General features: G+C 39.3%; 2 protein-coding genes across 5 annotated transcripts; both read right to left on the minus strand.

Moving 5' to 3' along the window:
• Positions 1-398: 398 nt before the first annotated feature.
• Positions 399-1,891, minus strand: LOC130715908 (uncharacterized). Its single transcript, XM_057566060.1, has 2 exons — positions 675-1,891; positions 399-567 (listed from the first exon to the last, which is right to left on the minus strand). The coding sequence occupies exons 1-2, from the start codon at positions 1,561-1,563 to the stop codon at positions 539-541; spliced, it is 918 nt and encodes a 305-aa protein (XP_057422043.1). The 5' UTR covers positions 1,564-1,891; the 3' UTR covers positions 399-538.
• Positions 1,892-4,846: 2,955 nt separating this feature from the next.
• LOC130709925 (probable glycosyltransferase At3g42180) lies at positions 4,847-7,547 on the minus strand. Of its 4 annotated transcripts, none has more exons than XM_057559054.1 (4): positions 7,335-7,547; positions 7,047-7,207; positions 6,035-6,401; positions 4,847-5,758 (listed from the first exon to the last, which is right to left on the minus strand). In XM_057559054.1, the coding sequence occupies exons 1-4, from the start codon at positions 7,518-7,520 to the stop codon at positions 5,090-5,092; spliced, it is 1,383 nt and encodes a 460-aa protein (XP_057415037.1). In that variant the 5' UTR covers positions 7,521-7,547; the 3' UTR covers positions 4,847-5,089. The 4 variants fall into 4 exon arrangements, with proteins under 4 accessions (XP_057415037.1, XP_057415040.1, XP_057415038.1 ...); XM_057559057.1 differs by having other exon boundaries at positions 7,047-7,176; positions 7,335-7,465; XM_057559055.1 differs by having other exon boundaries at positions 7,047-7,187; positions 7,335-7,459.
• Between the last annotated feature and the right edge of the window lie 13,185 nt (positions 7,548-20,732).

Here is a 20,732-nt window from a genome sequence, read left to right on the forward strand (position 1 = left end):
CGTATGTATCAATTCCAAGACGCCTGTAGCTCTATATGCACCAAATTTCTTTGTTTTGGTCTGTTTACCTTTAACGCATTCAACACAAACATCAAAGTTTGTGAAGTCAATGGAATCCAAAATTTCATCTGACACTAGCCGCTCAACTCTATTTTTAGAGATGTGACCTAGGCGCTTGTGCCATAATGCTCCTGAATTGTTATTATCAATTTTACGCTCAGTACCACGTGATTCCACATTCAGGGATTCACTATAGGTGGCTACAGTGCTCAGCAAATACAGATTATCATATCCAATAAGTGAACCGATTCCAACAATATTTGAATTAAAAGACAACTCGGCTTTACTGTTTCCAAATGAACATGAATAACCTGATTTGTCCAAATTAGAAACTGAAATTAAATTCCGTCTAAATGACGGTACCACAAAAGTGTCTTTCAAATCCAAATAAAATTCAGTACACAATAATAATCTAAAATGCCCTATAGCTTCCACATCCACCGTCTTGCCATCTCCAACATAGATGTATCTTTCAACATCATTTGGCTTCCGGTAGCTTAGGCAACCCTGCATTGAAACACTGATGTTAGTAATTGTACCAGAGTCTAACCACCAAGTGTTTCTAGGTACTGAAGCTAAATTGACCTCAGAACAGACCAAAGCAAAAAATGTACCTTTCCTTGCACGCCAAGCGTGATATTTAGTACATTTCTTTTTCATATGCCCAGACACATTGCAAAAGTAACAGGTATCATCCTCTTTCTGTTTCTTTTGTGCTGGAGCATCTGCAGCTTCATTCTTGGGCTCAATAGTTTTCTTTCTTTTGCCCTTGTCTTTAGAGGTTCTAACAAAATGAGCACTTTCTTTCCTTTCTTGCTTCAACCTTTCCTCTTCTTGCACACAAAATGAAATGAGCTCGTTAAGAGACCATTTCTCCTTTTGACAGTTATAAAATATCTTAAACTGACTGAATTGTGCAGGAAGAGAAAGCAATACTAAATGAATGAGCAAGTCATCCGACAGCTCAAGCTTTAGCGCCTTAAGTTTTGAAGCAATATTTGACATGCCCATAATGTATTCCCTTATATTTCCTTTGCCCTGATATTTCATGGAAATCAAGTTCTGAAGAAGAGTACTTGTTTCCGCCTTATCGCTTTTTGCAAAGCGCTTTTCAATTTCAGCAAGGAAATCTTTGACACCTTTTATCTCTTCCGAGATAGTACCCCTAAAGACCTCAGGAATGCCGCCCTTAATGATCATAAGACTCATGCGATTGGAGCGATCCCACTTCTCATAATCTTTCCTCTGTTCAGAGGTACTAGATTCCGTAGGAGAAGCGGGTTTCTCCACCCTTAGTGCAAGGTCAAGATCCATGCAGCCAAGAACAATTTCCATGTTCTCTTTCCAGTCCTTAAAATTTGTTCCATCAAGGACCGGAACCGAATTCAGATTAGCAGATATCGAACCAATAGTTGCTGAAAATAGAACAAAAACAAATGCTATAAATATACTCACATTAAGAAAATTTGAATCATTAATATGTCCAAAAATGACATAACCCATCTCAAGATACCTAGTGCACCATCAATATCATGTCTTTTGACAGTAATACTAATTGCTAGTGGTACTCTTGTTGTAATGATCAAACATTGATAATAAATCATGTCAAATAACAAACCCTTCTTTGGATTGATTTATCATTCACATGTAAACCCTTAAAATTATCACATGTTTATCATCACAGGTGTGTATGAAATCCGGCCAAGCATTAACTTTTCCTTTGGGGTCCATTAATACTCGCATGGATAAACATACACACGCACAAACTTTTAATATTTCTTATGAGCAATCTCCATAAAAAGAGGTCACTTTTGTGACTTTCTTATTTTAATTGACTCATTTAAAATATTAAACAATTGTATAAAAATACAATCTATAGCCAAAATTTGATCACACCGAATAACTCAAGCACTGAAACTCAATCTTTATATGAAATTCATATACACCTGAATGTTGTTGAATCCAAAACAGTAAATATATAATCCAAAATTTAATCTAAACAATTTTTTTTTTCGGATTCAAAAACGAAACTGAATGTGCCATAATACCCAGATAAGTATAGGTAGTATAAACAAGAACATTAGCAAATGGCAAATAAACTGAATTGGCACATATAATATGTAATTATAAAAACACGATATCATGTGCTTTTCTTTTCTAAGCTTTACATATATTCCATTTCTCAATTTGGAGAAGAAACAGGTTGAAACTGAATTTGTATATAATCCAAAAAACACTCATCACAATTCCAGGATTACATATTGAATATATATAATACGTGAATACCCAAAAACGATGAAACAACAAATTTTCTGAATGTGTAAAACTGAAACCGCAAACGTGAATCATTAATCCAATAACCCAAAAAATGGAACCCTAATCTCAAAAAATTACCAAAATCAAACATGAATCAGGCATGGGTGGCTCTGATACCACTTGTAGGTTTCAAATAAGGATTTGTTCCTAACCACATGCTTTTCTACCCATATAGAAAATAGGAGTATAATCCTAAACCACACTTGATTAACCCATACCCGAAAAACATGATGAAGATCTAGAGCGGAAGCGTACCTGAATGAGCCATGGGAATCGCTGAAGGATCTGGGGTTGTGATCTTCCAATTGTAGATCACCCTTAGGGTTTCCTGATGTTCTCCTCTGATGGGGATGAGGAGAAACTTTTTACGTTGTTACGTTGTGTCTACAATTGGGGACCACAACCCTATAAGTAACTGCATCAGTTACAATTATGTTTTCAATATTTCTAATTTGGCCCCTCATCAAATTAGAATATTGCCTTATGGTATCCGCACAATACCTTTTCATAACACACATGCCCTTAGCCATAAGATCAATATTAAATAGACCACTTTAGTTTTGGCTAATTAAATAATGGCCCTAACACAATTAAAAGTTACATTTGTGACCCAAAATTCTAACACAGGAATCTGGAATTTAAACACACCACACATTTGTTGTGTAGTGCTCTGGTTGCCCTTAGTGATCTTTGTACTTCTCACTATTAGATGTCCCACATTGGGTAGAGATGTAGGACTTCTAACACACACCCTCACGTCCAAGGTTGTACATCTGGAGCGTGGAATGAACATCAACGGGTGACCCAAATATGAGGAGTCTCCACAAAAGCTAGCTCAAAAGTTGAGGGTGCTCTCACAACTAGTGAAACTTCTGGTAGGGGATCGTAATCCTGAAAGGAAACGGACACAGCCTTGTGGGTTGAGGAACTGAGAGACACCCAGTTGTTATTGCAGCACCAAGAAGACAAAAATGAGAGCTTTTATATGTTGGGGGTGATGGTCCTACGAAACAGAGAAGAGGCCATTTGTGAATTTCAGAGAAAAATAGGATATTGTAAGTTAGATTACATGTGTTTAATGTTCAGCTTTGTGTCATCGTATGATAGTTCAAGTGGTAGGAACTGATGACATGTGGGTTGGTAGCAAGAGGTTTAGAGATCGATTCCTAACGAGTGCAATTTATCTTTCCGATGTGAAAAAAAAATTCAGCTTTCCGAGAGTTTTTACATTCTCTCACTGACAAAGAAGGCCAATATGGAGCGGTTCGATGGGTGTTGGGCCAGATATGGTGGGCCTAGCTCTTTCAGGGAGAGATACGTCCCTCTTGGGCTGAAATCCTTCTGAAGTGTTGGCATTACATAAGACTCTGATGAAGTTCTTGTAGAGCTCTGGATTGGAAACTAAGATGTATGGTGTCTGAATTGAATCATCAAGTAAAGACAGTTTATTTTAACTGGGGTTACATTTGTGAAAAGACTAGCTCTTATTCACAAAACTCTAACTAAATGTCTTATTTAATGTTACTCAAATTTGTACCACTTAAGTCAATCACATGTTAATCTTTCGGAGCATGTTTTAAAACAATTATGAACAAAAAGATATATAATAGAGGTAGTAATATAAAGTGAAGTAGTTTGAGCTTTTCAAGGAAGGAGTGCACCAATGCAGGTTGTTAATATGCGGATCTGGAATCTATTATTGAAATAAATTGGATCCTGCGTGATAGATGAAGTTTTTTTGGGGGGGATCAACGTACATCTTTATAGGATCACACACTTAGTTATTGGTATGTGAGCTTGGAGAGTGAATCGCAAGCTGTGCAGTTGAAAGTGAGAAATTCCAACCTCCTAGAGAGGGGAAGAGATGTATAATCTGGAAATGATAAAGATTTTATGACTTGATTTTGCAAATACATGGTTATTTCCTACTTAACCCTACAAACCAATAATCATGGCGACGATTAAAATGACATTTAATATATCAGAACTCTACACTTCCTGTAAATAGTTTGGCTTCATACAAAAGTCTGATTTGCAAATGCAGCTTGTGTTGTCCTAAGAGCATTCTATGTCGCAAATTTGGGGTAAGCGCTTATTGATCCAAATTGATGTTCCAGAATTGTAAATTGTAAATATGCTTGCCTCAGTCCCGAATTGATGTTCCGGAAATTGTCTGTAAGCATGAAATCTTGCCTTTGGTATTAGTTTTGCAGTAATAAGCATGGACTCCAAATAATGGGATGTAACTTTAATGGAACAGCTCTGTAAGTTCCTTGTTGAAAGGAGCTTATCATTTAAAATCATTGTATGTTGCAGTTTCAGTAGTTGTATTATGAGAATTGCCAAGATTTTTCGATATGTTTCTTTTAGTTGCCTTTATCTATCACACCCCGCCACATTTGATATGAACTATAGAATTCCTTCCAGGGTTAAGGAGGCAAAATTCATTATCTATAAAACCAGGTTCCAATTGAAAATTATCATGATTACATTACTATGAAAATCTTGAGCTATTATATCTCATTTTAGCTGAGATCAATGTACAAGAAATTCATCATTGGAGCCTTCAGTTCAAGTAACTCAACCAAAAGTATCCGATACACCCTCCGGTCACTATTATAAGCAAAAGTTAGATTTTTAGATTCATTCAATAAATGATGTATGTGGTCATTTGGCCTGTAGGACAATTTTTCATGCATAATTTAACAACTTTTTATTGTGAAGTTATCAACCTGAAGTTCAGTCTTCTCAGCCAAATTGAGTGAAGTATCATGTGCATTACATCATATGGCTTAGCCGGCCTATTAATTACAAAATGCCTCCGAACTCTTCTTACATTCTCTTGCAATTTCATATACTTGCTTTCTGAAACATTTTGTAATATATCCTTAATCTCAAGTATTTTCTCCACTGGAATCTCTATGGAGAATTGACTCCAATTGAGGACATCATTAAAAGGTAAAGAATAGTTCTGAGAAATGATCACAGGCACACACCCTGCATGAATTGCCTCCACAACTCTAGGACTAGCAACTTCATACCCACTTGGGCACAAGCAGAACTTGCTCAGGCCCATTAATTGGGTATAGTTTTGGCCCTTTGGGAGGTACTCATGAACTTGAACTTGGGCATCCTTGTCCTTCCAATGCTGAAGCAGAAGCTTCCTAATGGCCCCATGCTCTCCACCAGCAAAGAAGGCCAATACGGTGCGATTCGATGGGTGTTGGGGCAGGCTTGGTGGGGCTAGCTCTCCATAAGATAGGTAAATTTCAGGGATAGACACGTCCCTCTTGGGCTGGAACCCTTCTGAAGTGTTGGCACTGCATAAGACTCTGATGAAGTTCTTGTAAAGATCTGGATTTTCACCTGAGATGTATGGTGCCTGAACCATCAAGTAAAAGCAGTTTATTTTAACTAGGGTTGCATGTATGAAAGGAAAATGAAATTTCTATCAATATGAAAACTCTTCTACAATTGATTATGAAGCCAGAATCAATTCTATGAAGAAACTTCCGTAAGTTACTTCTAGGATTCATAATTGATTTTGATGAAAAAAATAAAATGATCCAAACATACTAGTATACTATGAAAAAGTATAACCTAAACCATGGTGAAGTTACTAGTAAATGAAGTGTTACAGGAAATGTTTAGAAGTTACCCAATCATGACAAGAAAGGAGAAAATGGTCTGCACCATTGCTTCTGTTCCAGTAAGGATACTTATCAGCCACAACATGTACATAATCCTCCACCAACCGTTGCAGGCGGCCAAGGTGGTAATCCTGTTGGGACAAGATGGGCATGTATACATATTGGACAATGTTAGAGATGCTAAATGGAATCAAGAAAAGGTTTGCCTCATCAGGGTGCCTAGCCTTGAAGGGGCTCTTGCGGCAGCTGTCTATTTCGTCCATGAATTGACCTTCAATGCTGTATAAGCCCTTCAATGGCCCGTCATGCACTAGTGGTTGCTCTCCTTCCTCATAAACCCACACCTTCAATCTCTTCACCATCTCCATGTGGCTCCTGTTTATCATTTTATTCAAAAAAAAAAGGATTTGTTAGTAATAATACTGTATTAGCCTCTCTTTTTTGTGTGCATGTGCCTTAAATTAGTATCCTTGACCTTGATTGATTATCATCCAGGATTTGAATTGCAATTGGATTTTATAGTCCCAACATTAAGGTTTTGCAGATTTTGTTACACATGCATTTGGGTTAGGAGTCTAGTTCGCTATATAAGGTAGGATACACTGTGTAATTGACATGTTGTTGATGATAATGATACTCCTTTTCCCTGTTTCCCTCTCTATTCTCTCTGTTCTTGCTTCTTCTCCCTCTCTCCCTGATCCTATCCCTATCAGATTTCTCCATCTGCATTACGACTATATCAATTGCCTTTATCCGCAATTACTATTTCACTTGATTTTAAAATTGAGAAAAATTACAGATAAATGCAGCTGATATGGTTGCAATTGCGATTGTGATGCAGTTGTGAGTACTCTAAAAACTTTGATGTTATAGTTGTAGTTGCAAGCATAAACTGCAGTCTAAAACCATTTTCAGGAATCATCAACTGACCCCAACAGTGATGAAATTGAAAACCTTGAGTGTATATATGATGAGTAAAGAAGATGAAATTTAATTACTTCAGAATCTGTGAAGCTTAACTGGTGAAAAGAGTATGGATTTCTGTAAATGGACCCTTTTGGGATGAACTTCTTTGGCTTCCCTGAAGTACTACTACTGTAGTTCCTTGACAGAATTGCCTCCCGAATTGAGGCTCGTGCTTCAGCCAAACCTGCTTCAACTCTATCCAAGCTAGTCATTTTCTGGATGTAACAAATGTAGATAGAGAAATTAAAAAAAATAAAAATGTATAGTGTCATGCATGCTCATGTATTATATATATATGCTTGGAAAGTTTGGCTCCAAAACTTTGACTTTAATTTTGTTCACCTGAATGCTACTGGTTGTGTTATGTTCAAAGCTTCTATATGCAGAGTTAGCCAGAAGCTCATGTGGGGAAAGGAAAAGAGAAAATGAAGGATAGTTTTGTTTGAGGGGAGTGAAAATGATGAAGAGAAGAATGAGGGACAATAATGGTAATAACAACGAGGCTGTGGAGCACCGAAAGGCCTCCATTGCAATTCAAAGCTAGAATGAATATTTGCATTCCTCATAAAATTTATATTCAATGAGTAATTTGGAGTCATGTGAGCATGTCTATGAAGTTGCAGACCTAAGTTATTCTAGTCCCTTTTGACAAGTTTTACTATGGGCGTGTAATTTGTAGTTGAAGGCATTTAGTGTCAACCTGAAAATTGGGAATGTATTCACATGCAACCTTGCACATGGAAATCAAATTTCAGTGCATGTTTGAAAACAATTATGTACATGAACTTAAACAACAAAAGAGTTTATACTATAAATAGAGGTAGTAGCTATAAAGTATAAACTATGAGAAATGCTATTGCCTCCGAATTGCATCCTCCGAATTATCCTCTGACCCTCTCCTGTGTCTACACGTTGCACTTGCTGTATCTTAAATGCCATCAGTTAATGTTTTACTTTTTTGCTTCATCAGTTTTCTAAATTTGCCCTTTCCACCCACTAATGACTAAAGTGAGTAAAAGTCAGTTGCAGTAGGCTGATAGTCTGATACTCTTTGCTCTCATAAGTACGTGTTACTTTGTTTCATTATTTTAATTTTCCATCACCTGCTGGATGATTCGAGGCATTTCGAGCTTTCCTTTTTTTTTTCAGTAAAAATATTTCTTCTTTTTCCTGCCAAAAAGAGAATATGAATGTAGTTCATATAGTTTTTCTTTTGAAACAGTAATTCATATAGTTCTACTGGATACAATTAATTTATAATAAATGTTATTTATTATTATTATTTGCTTTTCCGATAATTATTGTTTTATTGATTTTGTTTAGAAATTTTTTGTATTAGTGATTGTCTATAAATTTAGTTTTAACAAAACTATATTCTACCCAGTGGAGGCCGGTTGCAGTGGTAAAATGTGGTTAGCGTATTGTTGTAGGTAGGGGTGTCTATCGGGCGGGTGCGGTCGGGTTCGCGTATTGTTGTAGGTAGGGGTGTCTCTCTCTTGGGAAGATGGGTTAGCGTATTGTTGTAGCCTGTAGGTAGGGGTGTCTATCGGGCGGGTGAGGTCGGGTTCGGGCTGAAATATCGGTTTTGAACGGGTGAAAATCATCCCATAGTTATAAGACCGTCGTTATCCGATGAAGACGCCAGTTTCAGCGGGTTACGATTTTGACGGATGACGGATGACAGTTTTGACAGTCGGTTCATACGGTTAGAGAAGCTTTTAGATTTACATGTTTTGCAGAAAATTCATATTGAGAAAGGGAGGAAATTTAGATATTGAGACAAAATCTTGCTTCCTTCATCTCTCCAAAATTTCATTCTGCAACAACAAGTTCTTTCAAAAATCTCCAATTATAGAATAGCACCATCGCGCAACCACGTCGTTGGTCGCCTCTGCATCGCAACAAGCAGCCACCCATCATCTTCGCATCGCTCCGCCAAACAAATTGTGGTGTTGGTCGCCTCTCGGTCTTGCATACGACGTTGGAGGCATGAGCGAGATTATGATTGGAGATGGTTTCTCGCTTCTTGCCATAAAGTGTCCAACACGGGAGAATGAGATCGCTCTTCCTTTAAGACCCAGATTTTTATTATTGTTATTATTATTATTATTATTATTATTATTATTATTAATTAATTTTGACTCATGCTTAGGTTTCTATGTAAGCGTGAGAGGGACCTGAACTAGTGAATGGCAAATTCACAAGCGAAACAATGTAGAATATTTAATATATGTATAATTACGAGACTGTAGTCAGTTTGGATGAGATCATGAGTCTTTTTCGCACCTGACTAAGATTTAGAGTGTCCGAAAAAGGCTAATTCCGCTACCAGGGCACTATTTAAGTTATGTTTTGAATCGGCAGTAAAATAAGACCCTTAGGGTATTTTCTGATGACGTGTGTTCCATTAGGAAACTTTCGACTTTAAACTCGATAGGTTTCGCTTTCAGAAAACCCGATAAAGTTAGACTTTATCTCCGCATGGATTTAAAGCGAGACCCTGAACAAAATGTTTTTATGTTCAGAGATTCTTACTGAGTTTCCGTCCGCAATGTCTTAATTCTTTCACCACTTGGAAACTTTTCAGTGAAAGAAGTCTTTTCATCCGACGCATATTGTAAAAAGTAGTTATGATGCATATTTTAAAGCAGACTGCGTTCGAGCCACTTTATCATTTAAAATGAACTCCGAAACAAGTTTCAATTTTCTATCGTTGAATACTTGATTTAAATTAGTAGATAAAAGTATCAAAACACCCGGGCCCGCAAAATTCTTCTTTTTCTTCTTTTGCTTCCCCTATAAAAGGAGGAAAACACTATTCCCCCTCATAATTCACCCAAGAGTCGCGCAAGTGAGAGAGGGAGGAGGAGAGTTCACAACCGTTTGTCGCGATTTCAGTTGGATTTGAAAGGTAAGGAGGTAAGGATCATCTTCCATTCATTCTTTTCTACTTTCTCATATCTCTTTCCACATCTTTTCATGCTCAAAGTTTAGAGCTTTTTGACAAAAAAAAATTGGTTTAACTTCGTTTCTTTTTTCAAATAGCTTATACACTTTCTTTATGCTTCATATTAGGTTCTCTTTTTGTTGACGTAGATATGGTTGGTCTAGTACGTTGACTAGAGTTGTAAAAACGGCAAACTTGGAAAACTGATGAAACAAAAACTAAACATTAGTTAATGGCATTTATGATACAGCAGGTGCCACTTGTAGACACAAGAGAGGGTTGGAGGATAATTCGGAGGATGCTATTCAGAAGTAATTTGTGGGGCTTTATAAGACCATCTACAATTGTTTTCAACACTCAACACCGCTTTTTCTCTTCCCAATACTTCACATTATCTTCTCTCCAATTCAACACGCATTCAACTTTTATCAACTCAAATAGTTTTTCATTCAACACCCTACCCCACCACTTTTTTATTTCATATTTTTATTTTTATGATTACATAAAATTACATTTATCGATTTAAATTAAATTAAAACAATAAATATTTAACAAAAGGCTTAATTGCAACTTTGGTCCCTGACATTTACAAAAGCCACGATTTTGGTCCCTCACCTAATTTAATTACAAAAATCGTCCCTCACCTAACACTTCGTGAACAACGTTGGTCCAACCGTCAATTTTTTAACGGAAGAAGCTTACGTGGCGTCTGAAAGCTTATGTGGAAGTGCCACTGGCGTCATAATCGATTTTTCCTCTCCTCTCGGCTGTTTTTTTTATCTCATAGTGAAGCTTTGCTGTTGGGAGGCCTAGTTGTTGGAACGCTGGGATTGAGGTTGTGTGCTATTCCTCTGAGTTTTTTTGTTGTTTTTTCCTCTGAGATGTAGATGCATGTGCCTCCCTCTCTCCAGTGGCACTTCCACCTAAGTTTTCAAACACCACATAAGCTTCTTCCGTTAAAAATTTGATGGTCGGACCAACTTTGTTCACAGAGTGTTAGGTGAGGGACGATTTTTGTAATTAAATTAGGTGAAGGACCAAAATCGTGGCTTTTATAAATGTCAGGGACCAAAGTTGCAATTAAGCCTTAACAAAATTATGTATGTTTTGAGGACGTTGGTTGGGAAATTGACTTGGATCTTGATAATTGTTGGAATTTTTGTAGTTGGAAAATTGATTTGGATCTTGAAAATTGTTGGGATTTTGGTTGCTAAATGGGTAGTTAGTAGAATTATGGGTGTTGAAATGGTAATTGTTGTGATCCATTTCAAAACAAAGGCTAATAGAAAGATAATAAGATGGTGAAAAACTTGGATTTTTTTCTGTGTCCAAATCTAACAAAACAAGTCTCTATTTATAGAGGAAAAAAAATCATGAATTTTGGTATAAAAATTTTTTCTGGAATTTTTTTTTTCCAATGAAATAATTGAGTTCAAAATATTAAGAAGATAAAATTCCAGCGAACCAATCAGGGCTCGCCACGTGTCAAACCCTATCCACAAACTGCATTTTCTCTCTCCGCAGCGCCGCTCACACGCGCCTGGCGCGGCCAATGTTTGGCCGCCACGTGGCATGGTCGGGCCACTCTCAACATGTTGAGTTTACTCAACACCTCTCTCCTCTCTCCTCAAACTCAACACACCACTAAACATCACTACACTACTCTCTCAACACTAAACACCCCACTCAACTCACCCATTGCACTAGGTCTAAGGAAAGAGTGCACCAATCTAGCTTTTGAATTTATCAAAAGCGTCATAATTAAATGCAGATTTTTATGGGGGTCAACGTACATCTCTATAGGATCACAATGACACACTTATTGGTATGTGAGCTTGGAGACCGAAGTGCAAGCTATGCAGTTGAAAGAGAGAAAGTCTACTCTCTTTTGTCCTTTGTTTGGTATAGGGGAGAAAGTGAGAAGAGGTAAAGCAGTGAAAAAAAGAATGAATTTAAAGATTGTTTGATAGTATAATAGAAATATAGAAGAAATAGAAGATAAAGAATGTGGAAGTTCTCTTCTCATGTGTCCGGTGTCTCATTTACATTGTGTCATGTTGTTTCAAAATCACTCGTGTAGGGTTATACTATACGTGTCACATTCACATTATTTGTTAATTGATATGACATAATTCTATTGGTGAAATAGAGAAGCAAACAACAAACGAAGACAGAAGATTTCAGCTCTCAATTTGGATGGAAGATAATGAAACGAAAACACTCAACACTACTAAAATTATAAAATTATTACATGTATACTCCTACCAAAATTATTAATTCAATATTAGTGTTTTTAAAGTAAGAACAATGAATAAAAAAGCTTTTCAAAAAAAAAATATAGGAATAAAAAGGTAAAAGAAACACGATTTAGAAAATATAAAAGATTTTATATTTTATATATTTTCATATCCTTAAACTTTAAAAAACTATTTGTAAAATGACAAAATTTAAAAGTAACAATGTTTTGGGATGAGTTTATTTTTTTTTTCTTTGCCAAGATTTAATTGGATTCCAAGTTTATATTTGTTGTCAACATAGTTGGGTTCCAAGTTTTTATTTGTTGTCAACATAATTGAGTTCCAAGTTCAATGTCTAGGTACCTAACCTGATAATGGGCTAGTTATCTCATCTTTGACTTGATTTATTCCAATTATCCAAACAAGCCCACATATTTTTTTATTGGATCAGTTTTGATCTAGTTCACCAGGATCCAGATCACCTATACTATCACCAAGTTGACCAAAAAAAAAAGTTCTCAGGCGAGAATCCATAATATATACATTCAGGGGTTCTTCTAGGTCCAGTAATCGCCTGCATGGCACCTCCTGATTGGTTAATATATGAAAAAATCCTACATGACATGCATTCCTTCATTCTTATTATCCTACACCTTTCTTCTTAACCTACATCATCTCTCTTTAATACGAATTATTATCAAAAACGTGTTTCCCCCTCTCTCATCTCTTTTCCTTCTCTGTGGTTTCAACTTTCAACCCTCAATCCCTCTCTTCCAGTTTTCCCTCATTGACGCCTCCCTGCATTCCGCGATAGACCTCTGTTTCCTCACCGCGATATTTAGTGAGTTCTTCTAAATCACTTATCACCATCCGCTCCCTTCGCTTCCTCACCTCTGTTGTTGCCTGCTATCTTAGCTCTAATTCTCCAAGCCCCAATTTAAGCGACCAGTACTGTTGTTCGCGAGCAGTGCCATTTTCAGTCGCGGTTTCCACCCTCAAACCATGAAATCTGAGTCTTCGCATTCATGGCCACTCATAACGAGCATAGGAAGAGCCATACACAGGTTCAACTTCTCTCAAGTCTTTGCCCTTAATCTTCCTTGAATCTGTTGATCCCACTGACTTATCATTGATCTCACTGGCGTGCAAGATGAATGCAATAAAGTTAAGGCCTTGGAATTTTAGGAAACAATTACTCAATTGAGAAAACATAAGCATAGAGGGTTGAAAGAAGAGCTACCTCACTGAATCTGAACCACAAATACATGATTATGTTCGCTGCCCATCAGTTCAACGAGTATGGTTTGCATCTTCTTTGTGTATTAGAGTATGTAATAACTTTTATGCTTTTCTACAATTGATTCTGCCTCATTGTGATATAGCAACAAGTTTTAACAATTGTATATGCAATTTGGGAGAGAAAGAAAAGTGTGAAATTTCATAATAGGATGTATCTTGATGATATTGTTATTAGCAATGCATTTTTATTTGAAACTTTATCCTCAAGATCCTGTTAGATGTGTTATTATAGATTCATGCACTCGGGTCACGGATAATGGGAGGGGGAGTATTAACCGAAAAGTACATGATCACTCTTTACAAATTTTTAGACGGAATACTGCTGCTGCCGTTGGTATGCATTATTGCTTCTGCATTGTCCCAATAAATTGAACCCAAGCTCTACTCGCGTGTGCCTCTACCGGGCTTCTCTCAAGGTAGTATCAACACCCTAAATGTAATCTGACTTATGCTTAAAGTTATTATATATATATATATATATATATATATATATATATATATATATATATTGAAGAATTCGAGTTATCTCCGCACTCGGAGTTGTAGCATTAAGAATTATTGAATTTTCCATTGCTCCTAAACAGTTTGACTATTTCTGAATTGTAGCATTAGTTTGATTCATTATCACGTTTTTTTTGAACTGATTTTAGGTGAAATATGATGTCAATCAGGGCTGTGTAAATTTCCTGGCAAGGGAGGAGCGAAATTGCCCCTGGATAAGTGATGATTTGAATTTCGATAAATAAGTGGCTTCATCATGCTCTTATCTCTCCAATGGACCTATTGCCACCTCACACTGCTCTGTTCCTGTTCTATCCAAGAACATAGAGATGAGGTACGGTACCTAGAGTGAAAGGATCGTGATGTGAGAATCTTAGAGAGAACAAGAGCGTAACCGCTTAGAGAGAGAAAGTAACTGAATTTCAAGTTTTTTATTTCTCAAATGAGCTAAGAGTCCCTTACAATTGGTAACCGTCCCCTATTTATAGACTTGGGGTTGGCGCCCCTAACTTCCCTCAATGGGCAAGTTGGGCCTCCGGGGGAAGGCCCAAGTTCCTGGCTTGCTCGTCGCCCTGGGCTGGCGTTCATAGGCGAGGGACCTTGGGGTCTCGCCCAGTCCACAAGTCCACAAGACACCAAGCTCGAAGCATGAGGGTTGAGCGTGTCTTTAAGAATAAAACTGAGGCGACGACCATGAGAAGGCTAACTAGTGCTACAGCCTAAAGTCTTATAACCGAAAATAATCGCCAACATGGCTTGTTAACTAAAGCTTAAGATTAATATTTGGATCTCCTTATTATGTTCCCTCGGCTGTTCAAGTCTACAAGTGGGCTTGTGGCGGCAATGCTTGGCTCCCTCGCCCTGCTTCAGTTGTGACCGTCGTGGTCCATGATGACTTGACGCGTGTACGCCACATGTAATGTGCTGAAATGATGCAAAGGTCAACGAATCTGTAGAATCCCAACCGCTATCCCCAAAATGTCCATTCGAATCATAATATAGCCTGCCAATTTGAATACAAACCAATGAGCTTCAGCCGTTGTAACTTCTCATTTAATGTGTTGTCCCTGTTTCCCGAAATTCGCGTCACGCTCCCTTGAGTAATCATTTCGTCTTGCCACGATGGGACACGATTTCCCAACCGCTACTCACACTGACCTTTAAATTCCCCCTTACCCCATCATTTACCACTTATTTCTAACTGCCCTCATACTCGTTCCTGGCTCTCATACCGTCTTCCTTCGACGATCCTGCGAACTCTGGCCCTTCTTGCTCTCCTTCACACAACCTCTTTCTGGTTAGTTTTTCATCCCTTCTCTTTTCATCCTCCTTTTACGATGCCCTCAACATGGGCCCTTTCCTCCATGGAGGAAATCGAAGCTCATCGCTTGGAAACCTTCGCCACTCTTCCTTCCCCTGTCCTGGACGCTCCTGACCAGGGGATCCTTGACCATCCATCAGAGCTCTCCACCAGCGACTCTGTTTCTGACCTTGCCCGCAGGGCTGGCGGACTTTGTTGCACCCCGTTATTAGAGAACCTCCTTCGCACCACCGGATGCCGGGACCACGACCGCCCTTGGCAACACCGTGCGTTTAATAATCCCAAGTACTCCCATTTCTTCTTCGTATACGAGTATTTGTTTCTTGATCTTGGTGTTAAACTACCTTTCTCACCCTTTCTCACCCAAGTGCTGCGTGATGTCAACGTTTCTCCTTGCCAACTTCACCCTTACACTTGGACCTATTTGAGGTTCTTTGAAATTCTCTACAGTAGTGTCGATGTAGCGCCTTCCCTTGCCCTCTTCTCCTTTTTCTTTGAAGTGGATTCCCGATCCCTGGGGTCCCACGGTTGGCTTGTTCTGGTGCCCCGACCGGGTCGAGAACGGTTCATCCCCTACCAGGTTGGCTCCGAATCCCACTTGGCCCGTCGGTACTTCCGGGTCGTTGTCCACCATGCTTACCCTTCGACATTCACGCAAAAGGAAGAGAAAGCCCTGTTCCCATTTTACTTGACCCAGTGTCCTAAGCCCATGTCTGACCCCCCCCTAAAGCGTTTCCCTCTTCCAGAGAAAGTTTCGCCCTTGGGGTCCTATCTCGGCTTCCCCTCTTTAATTGTGTTGAATTACTCGGCGCTCTTCCAGGCTCCAACTTATTTCCTCGATTAGGTTTCCCTTTCAACTGTCTCCTTCAAACCTTCCTCTTGGTCTTTTCGTTACTAACGACTCTCTCATTTTGCTTTTCAGGAAATATGAAGTTCTCTACTGTCGATCTGTTGAAGGCCTTCACCTCCGGGAACGTTAAGGCGCCCTCTCCGGTCCAGGTTGGAGAGAAAAGGCAAAGCTCATCGGTGGACGCTTGTTCGCCCATGAAGAGAAAACTAGGCGAGCCAAACCCTCAAGCTGTCCCTTTGAATGGCGCAGGCGGAGGGCCCGTCGCGCCTGATCCTATTGTTGTAGACAGCGCTCGCGATCCCTCGGTGTCCAACCAGCATTGCGAGACGAGCGCTTCCCAGATTCCAGACGCTTCTCGCCCCGTGACCTCAATGGAAGGTCAGCAGTCACCATCCTCCATCCGCTCACCGTCTCCTTCGCCCGTCCAGACGACCTTTGGTCCATCAGCCCCAAGTTCTCCCAGGGTTGGTGGCGAGGGAGAGAATCTCTCCACGGATAGCCCGAAGGGTCCTTCTAGTAGCTCTTCCTCCGACCCTTTTTCTTTCTTGCTTTCTCACCCATATCTTGAGAAATTGAGGGAAGCTCCCAGCCAAAACCCGCAAGACGTTGCCCAGGAAGGTGTGTCAAATCTCCTCCGCATCAGCTGTCTGTTCGCCCAAGTTGCTTGGCAAACGCGGACCCTCACCGGAATTGCGGGGCTTCGCCAGGAGGTGGAAAAACTGCACTCCGACAACCTCCAGGCCAATGATACCTGCTCCAAGCTGTCCAAGCAGTTGGCGGCTGAGGTGGGTAAGACAAAGAAGATGCAGCAGAAACTCTCGGAGGCAAAACTTGCGCAGGTAGCAGCGGACGAGAAGGAGGAAAAGCTTGAAGCCCAGGTCGAGGAGCTCCGTAGGGACCTTGGTGCCAAGGAGGTCGCCATTGCTTCTTAGGCATAGTGCCTCCTATTGTGAAACCACCAGTGATATTGCCTCCAGTTACAGTTCCTCCAATCATTGTCCCTCCGGTTGTGAAACCCACTCTTCCTCCGATTCCAGGGGTGACACCCATTCTTCCCCCGGTTCTGGTGCTAAACCCACCAAGCACTACTCCTACTACTCCTGGTTCTGGTTCATGCCCACCACCAAAGTCTCCTTCTGGTGGCGGCGGTGGTTCGCAGGCGACATGTCCCATTGACACGTTGAAATTGGGGTCTTGTGTGGATCTGCTTGGCGGTTTGATTCACATTGGGTTGGGTGACCCAGCTGTGAACAAGTGCTGCCCTGTGCTTCAAGGGCTTGTGGAGGTTGAAGCTGCTGCATGTCTCTGCACCACTTTGAAGCTCAAGCTTCTGAATCTCAACATCTATGTGCCTCTTGCTCTTCAGCTCCTTATTGCTTGTGGGAAGACTCCTCCTCCTGGCTACACTTGCTCCCCTTTGACCCATGATCATTGCTATCCCCGAGAGATTGATTGGAATCTACGTTCAATTGATGGCGGCTGTCAACCTCCTCTAGATTCTTCTCTTCGTCGTCGCCACCCACCTCTGAGCCTTCCGGCGTGACGGCTACGTCGTTCAAAGACCAATCTGACTGAACGTCATCATCATCCTCATCCGCTGAATCCTCTGAACTGTTGCAACACTGGTGATCATAGATACCCACATTCTCCATTACTCTAATTGTATAAGTAGTTTCGTTGATCATCACCTTCCTGGCCAGACTAATGAAGTCCAACGCCGTAGTTTTGATATGCAACCTTACAAACTCTAATACGGAGAAGTCTGTCGTTCTTGGATCAACCATGATGATATCCCCTAACTGTGTGACCATATACTTGAAGCAATCCATATTTGTAAGACCCGGATAATTTATGCGATTAATTAACTAGTTATTTATCGGCTTAGGAACTATAAGTGCTATTAAGTTTAAGTTGATGTGTTTATTATACCTTGAATGTTTATATATAAATAATTGTATTTGTATAATTATTATTTTCTCCCTTAATTAAAAGAAAAAGAAAATTAAAGTTAAAAGAAAAAAAAAAAAGAAGAAAGAGAGAGTCACGTAAGTTTGGTGACTAACATAAAGAAAATATATAAAGTATATAATTTAAAACTAATATATATGTAAGGACATAATAACACTTTGTTAACACTACTACACTTGATCACTTAAACTTACCCAAAGTGATCTTAAATTGTATCATAGAGTTGCTCATAATTTTTAGGATAATGATTCATCTTCCTAATATTTTTTTCTATAGCTCTATGAGTTAAATCCTAGACTATCTAAATTTATATCTTCTTTGCTTTCTTTCAAACGTGAGATCAATCTTCATTTCCTTACTTCCTTGATTGCAAACAACACCTTCAATTCTGTCCAAAATATCTCCTAGCTGATCCTTCACCATGTTCTGCATGCTTTACACCTTCAACTTGTTGCATATACGACACCTATGACAAGGCCAGCTTAATATCTTCCACCTCATGTTTCATTACAGCTCATGCTTCTTACCTGTTACTCTCCAAAGCATTGCAGCTCATGATTGTTGCATGTTTCCTATCCTCCAAGCTTCCACGTTATGGTTACTTGCTGCATGTTCTACACCTCCTGCTTTGGTGCATGCCCCATTGCCACCTCCTGCTAGGCTGAAGCCTATAAATAGAATGTGAGTGAACCGTAAAAAATACGAAAAAGGATATAAACGAGAGTGAATCAAAGAAACATTGGCATAATAAATGTTTTGTGTCATTAGTTTTCAGTGAAAATCCTTGAGTGTATATTTTGAGTGTGAGAGAATTTTTGAGTTTTGAGAGCGGAAGCTAAGATCTTGAAGCTTAGCATTTTTTAAAGCGATTAATTTTTGAGATCTGAAAGATCACGAGGTTCGCAACTTCTATGCACTACTCACGAAGGTAAGGGTAATCAGTTTTAGAGCGTCATTTGAGTCTTGCCTGCTTTTATCACACTGCCTGCGTTTGAGATGAAGATGTTTATATTGAGTGGCACTGGATTATGATTATTATGCTTGCAATGTTGTATGCTTGCTTATGTTGACTGTTTCTGAGGCTTGTGCCAAATGTTTTCTGAAGGCTTCGGCCGAGTAAACTTATTGAGACGTGTGTCTCCGTTTTCTGAGAGGCTTCGGCCGTTTACTGGTTTCCGTCATTTCTACTTTCAAGTGGATAAGACGTGATTATTGTTGATTGATTTTGGCATATAGGGCTGAATTAAGTGGCATTCAGTGGTTGTCGTTCTACATGTCTGTCCCGTCTTTCGAGGCGTTATTAAGTGGCATTCAGTGGTTGTCGTTCCACATGTCTGTCCCGTCCTTCGTGGCGTTATTAAGTGGCATTCAGTGATTGTCGTTCCACATGTCTGTCCCGTCCTTCGTGGCGTTATTAAGTGGCATCCAGTGGTTGTCGTTCCACATGGTTGTCCCGTCTTGTGAGGCGATATTAAGTGGCATTCAGTGGTTGTCGTTCCACATGTCTGTCCCGTCTTGAGAGACGTTATTGATCGATCCATTTTGGTAGCAGCATATAGTTGCATTATAGGAAACTAACACCTGACCCTATGTTGTTGGATTCTAGTTATTGGTTTATTGATATCTGATTTGATGATACATTGTTGAGGTTATTATTATCTGAGTTAATCTATGTTTAAGTTGTTGATATATGAGTTGAGTTATGTTGCTAGTTTATTTACCATGCTAGGTAATTAAATTTGAATAGCATGATTTTCTCTTTTATACATGGTAATTGCATGGAGTTAACCCTTTCTATTTGCTACTTGTTGTTTGGGCGCTTAACGCTATTAGGCGATGGAGATCCTTCCGCCGAGGCTTAGCTGCTCGAGTTGGAGATCGAGTTGTAAGCGGTGGAGTAGAGGTGTGAGAAGCAGCTTTGCTTCTCTTCTTGTGGACTATGTTTGAGTCTCCTTTTCTATATGAGAACTCTGTTATTAAAGCCTTGCTTCCGCCACTGTTAAAGTGCGCATGTTTATTCTGAACCTTACTTATGGTGTTGTAAACTATTATTACTATATATCGGGAAACAGGTTATTTAAATAAAGTTATCATGTGTTTCCAACCCTATGGTATTCATTCTCATTTTCAAAAAAATACCCTTGAATTTTAGGGATTGCAGAATAGTCCTTAGACTTTGTTAGGTTACTAATGTGATTCCTCAGTTGAGAAATTGGGGCGTTACAATATTCCACAAGTGAAGCGGAATTCCAGTGCAGCGTACCCACGTTACTGTACTAGTGGGAGCAATCATCGGTGACCATGGTTTCACCCCCACCAAGAACTCCCTTATCCACTCCTCCGATCCATTCAGCATCTCCTCAATGTTCACTCCTTCTGGACCAGAGATTAACACCAAGTCATCTCCCATGTACTTAAACTGTAGAGTATGGGGACATGCCACATAAAGTAAATATTTTTGCAGCCGACAAATATATTGATTAAGCTTAGTAATCATAATGAATTTTTTTTGAACAGCTTAATGAATTTTGAATGAGTCTTGATGGTGATAGTAGTAGAAGTTGGATGGTGGTTAAAAAAGAAAGATAGGGGAGGAAGAAGAGGAATGATTCAAAAT

Source organism: Lotus japonicus, chromosome 4 (genome assembly GCF_012489685.1).
Source record: "Lotus japonicus ecotype B-129 chromosome 4, LjGifu_v1.2".
Classification (NCBI taxonomy): domain Eukaryota; kingdom Viridiplantae; phylum Streptophyta; class Magnoliopsida; order Fabales; family Fabaceae; genus Lotus; species Lotus japonicus.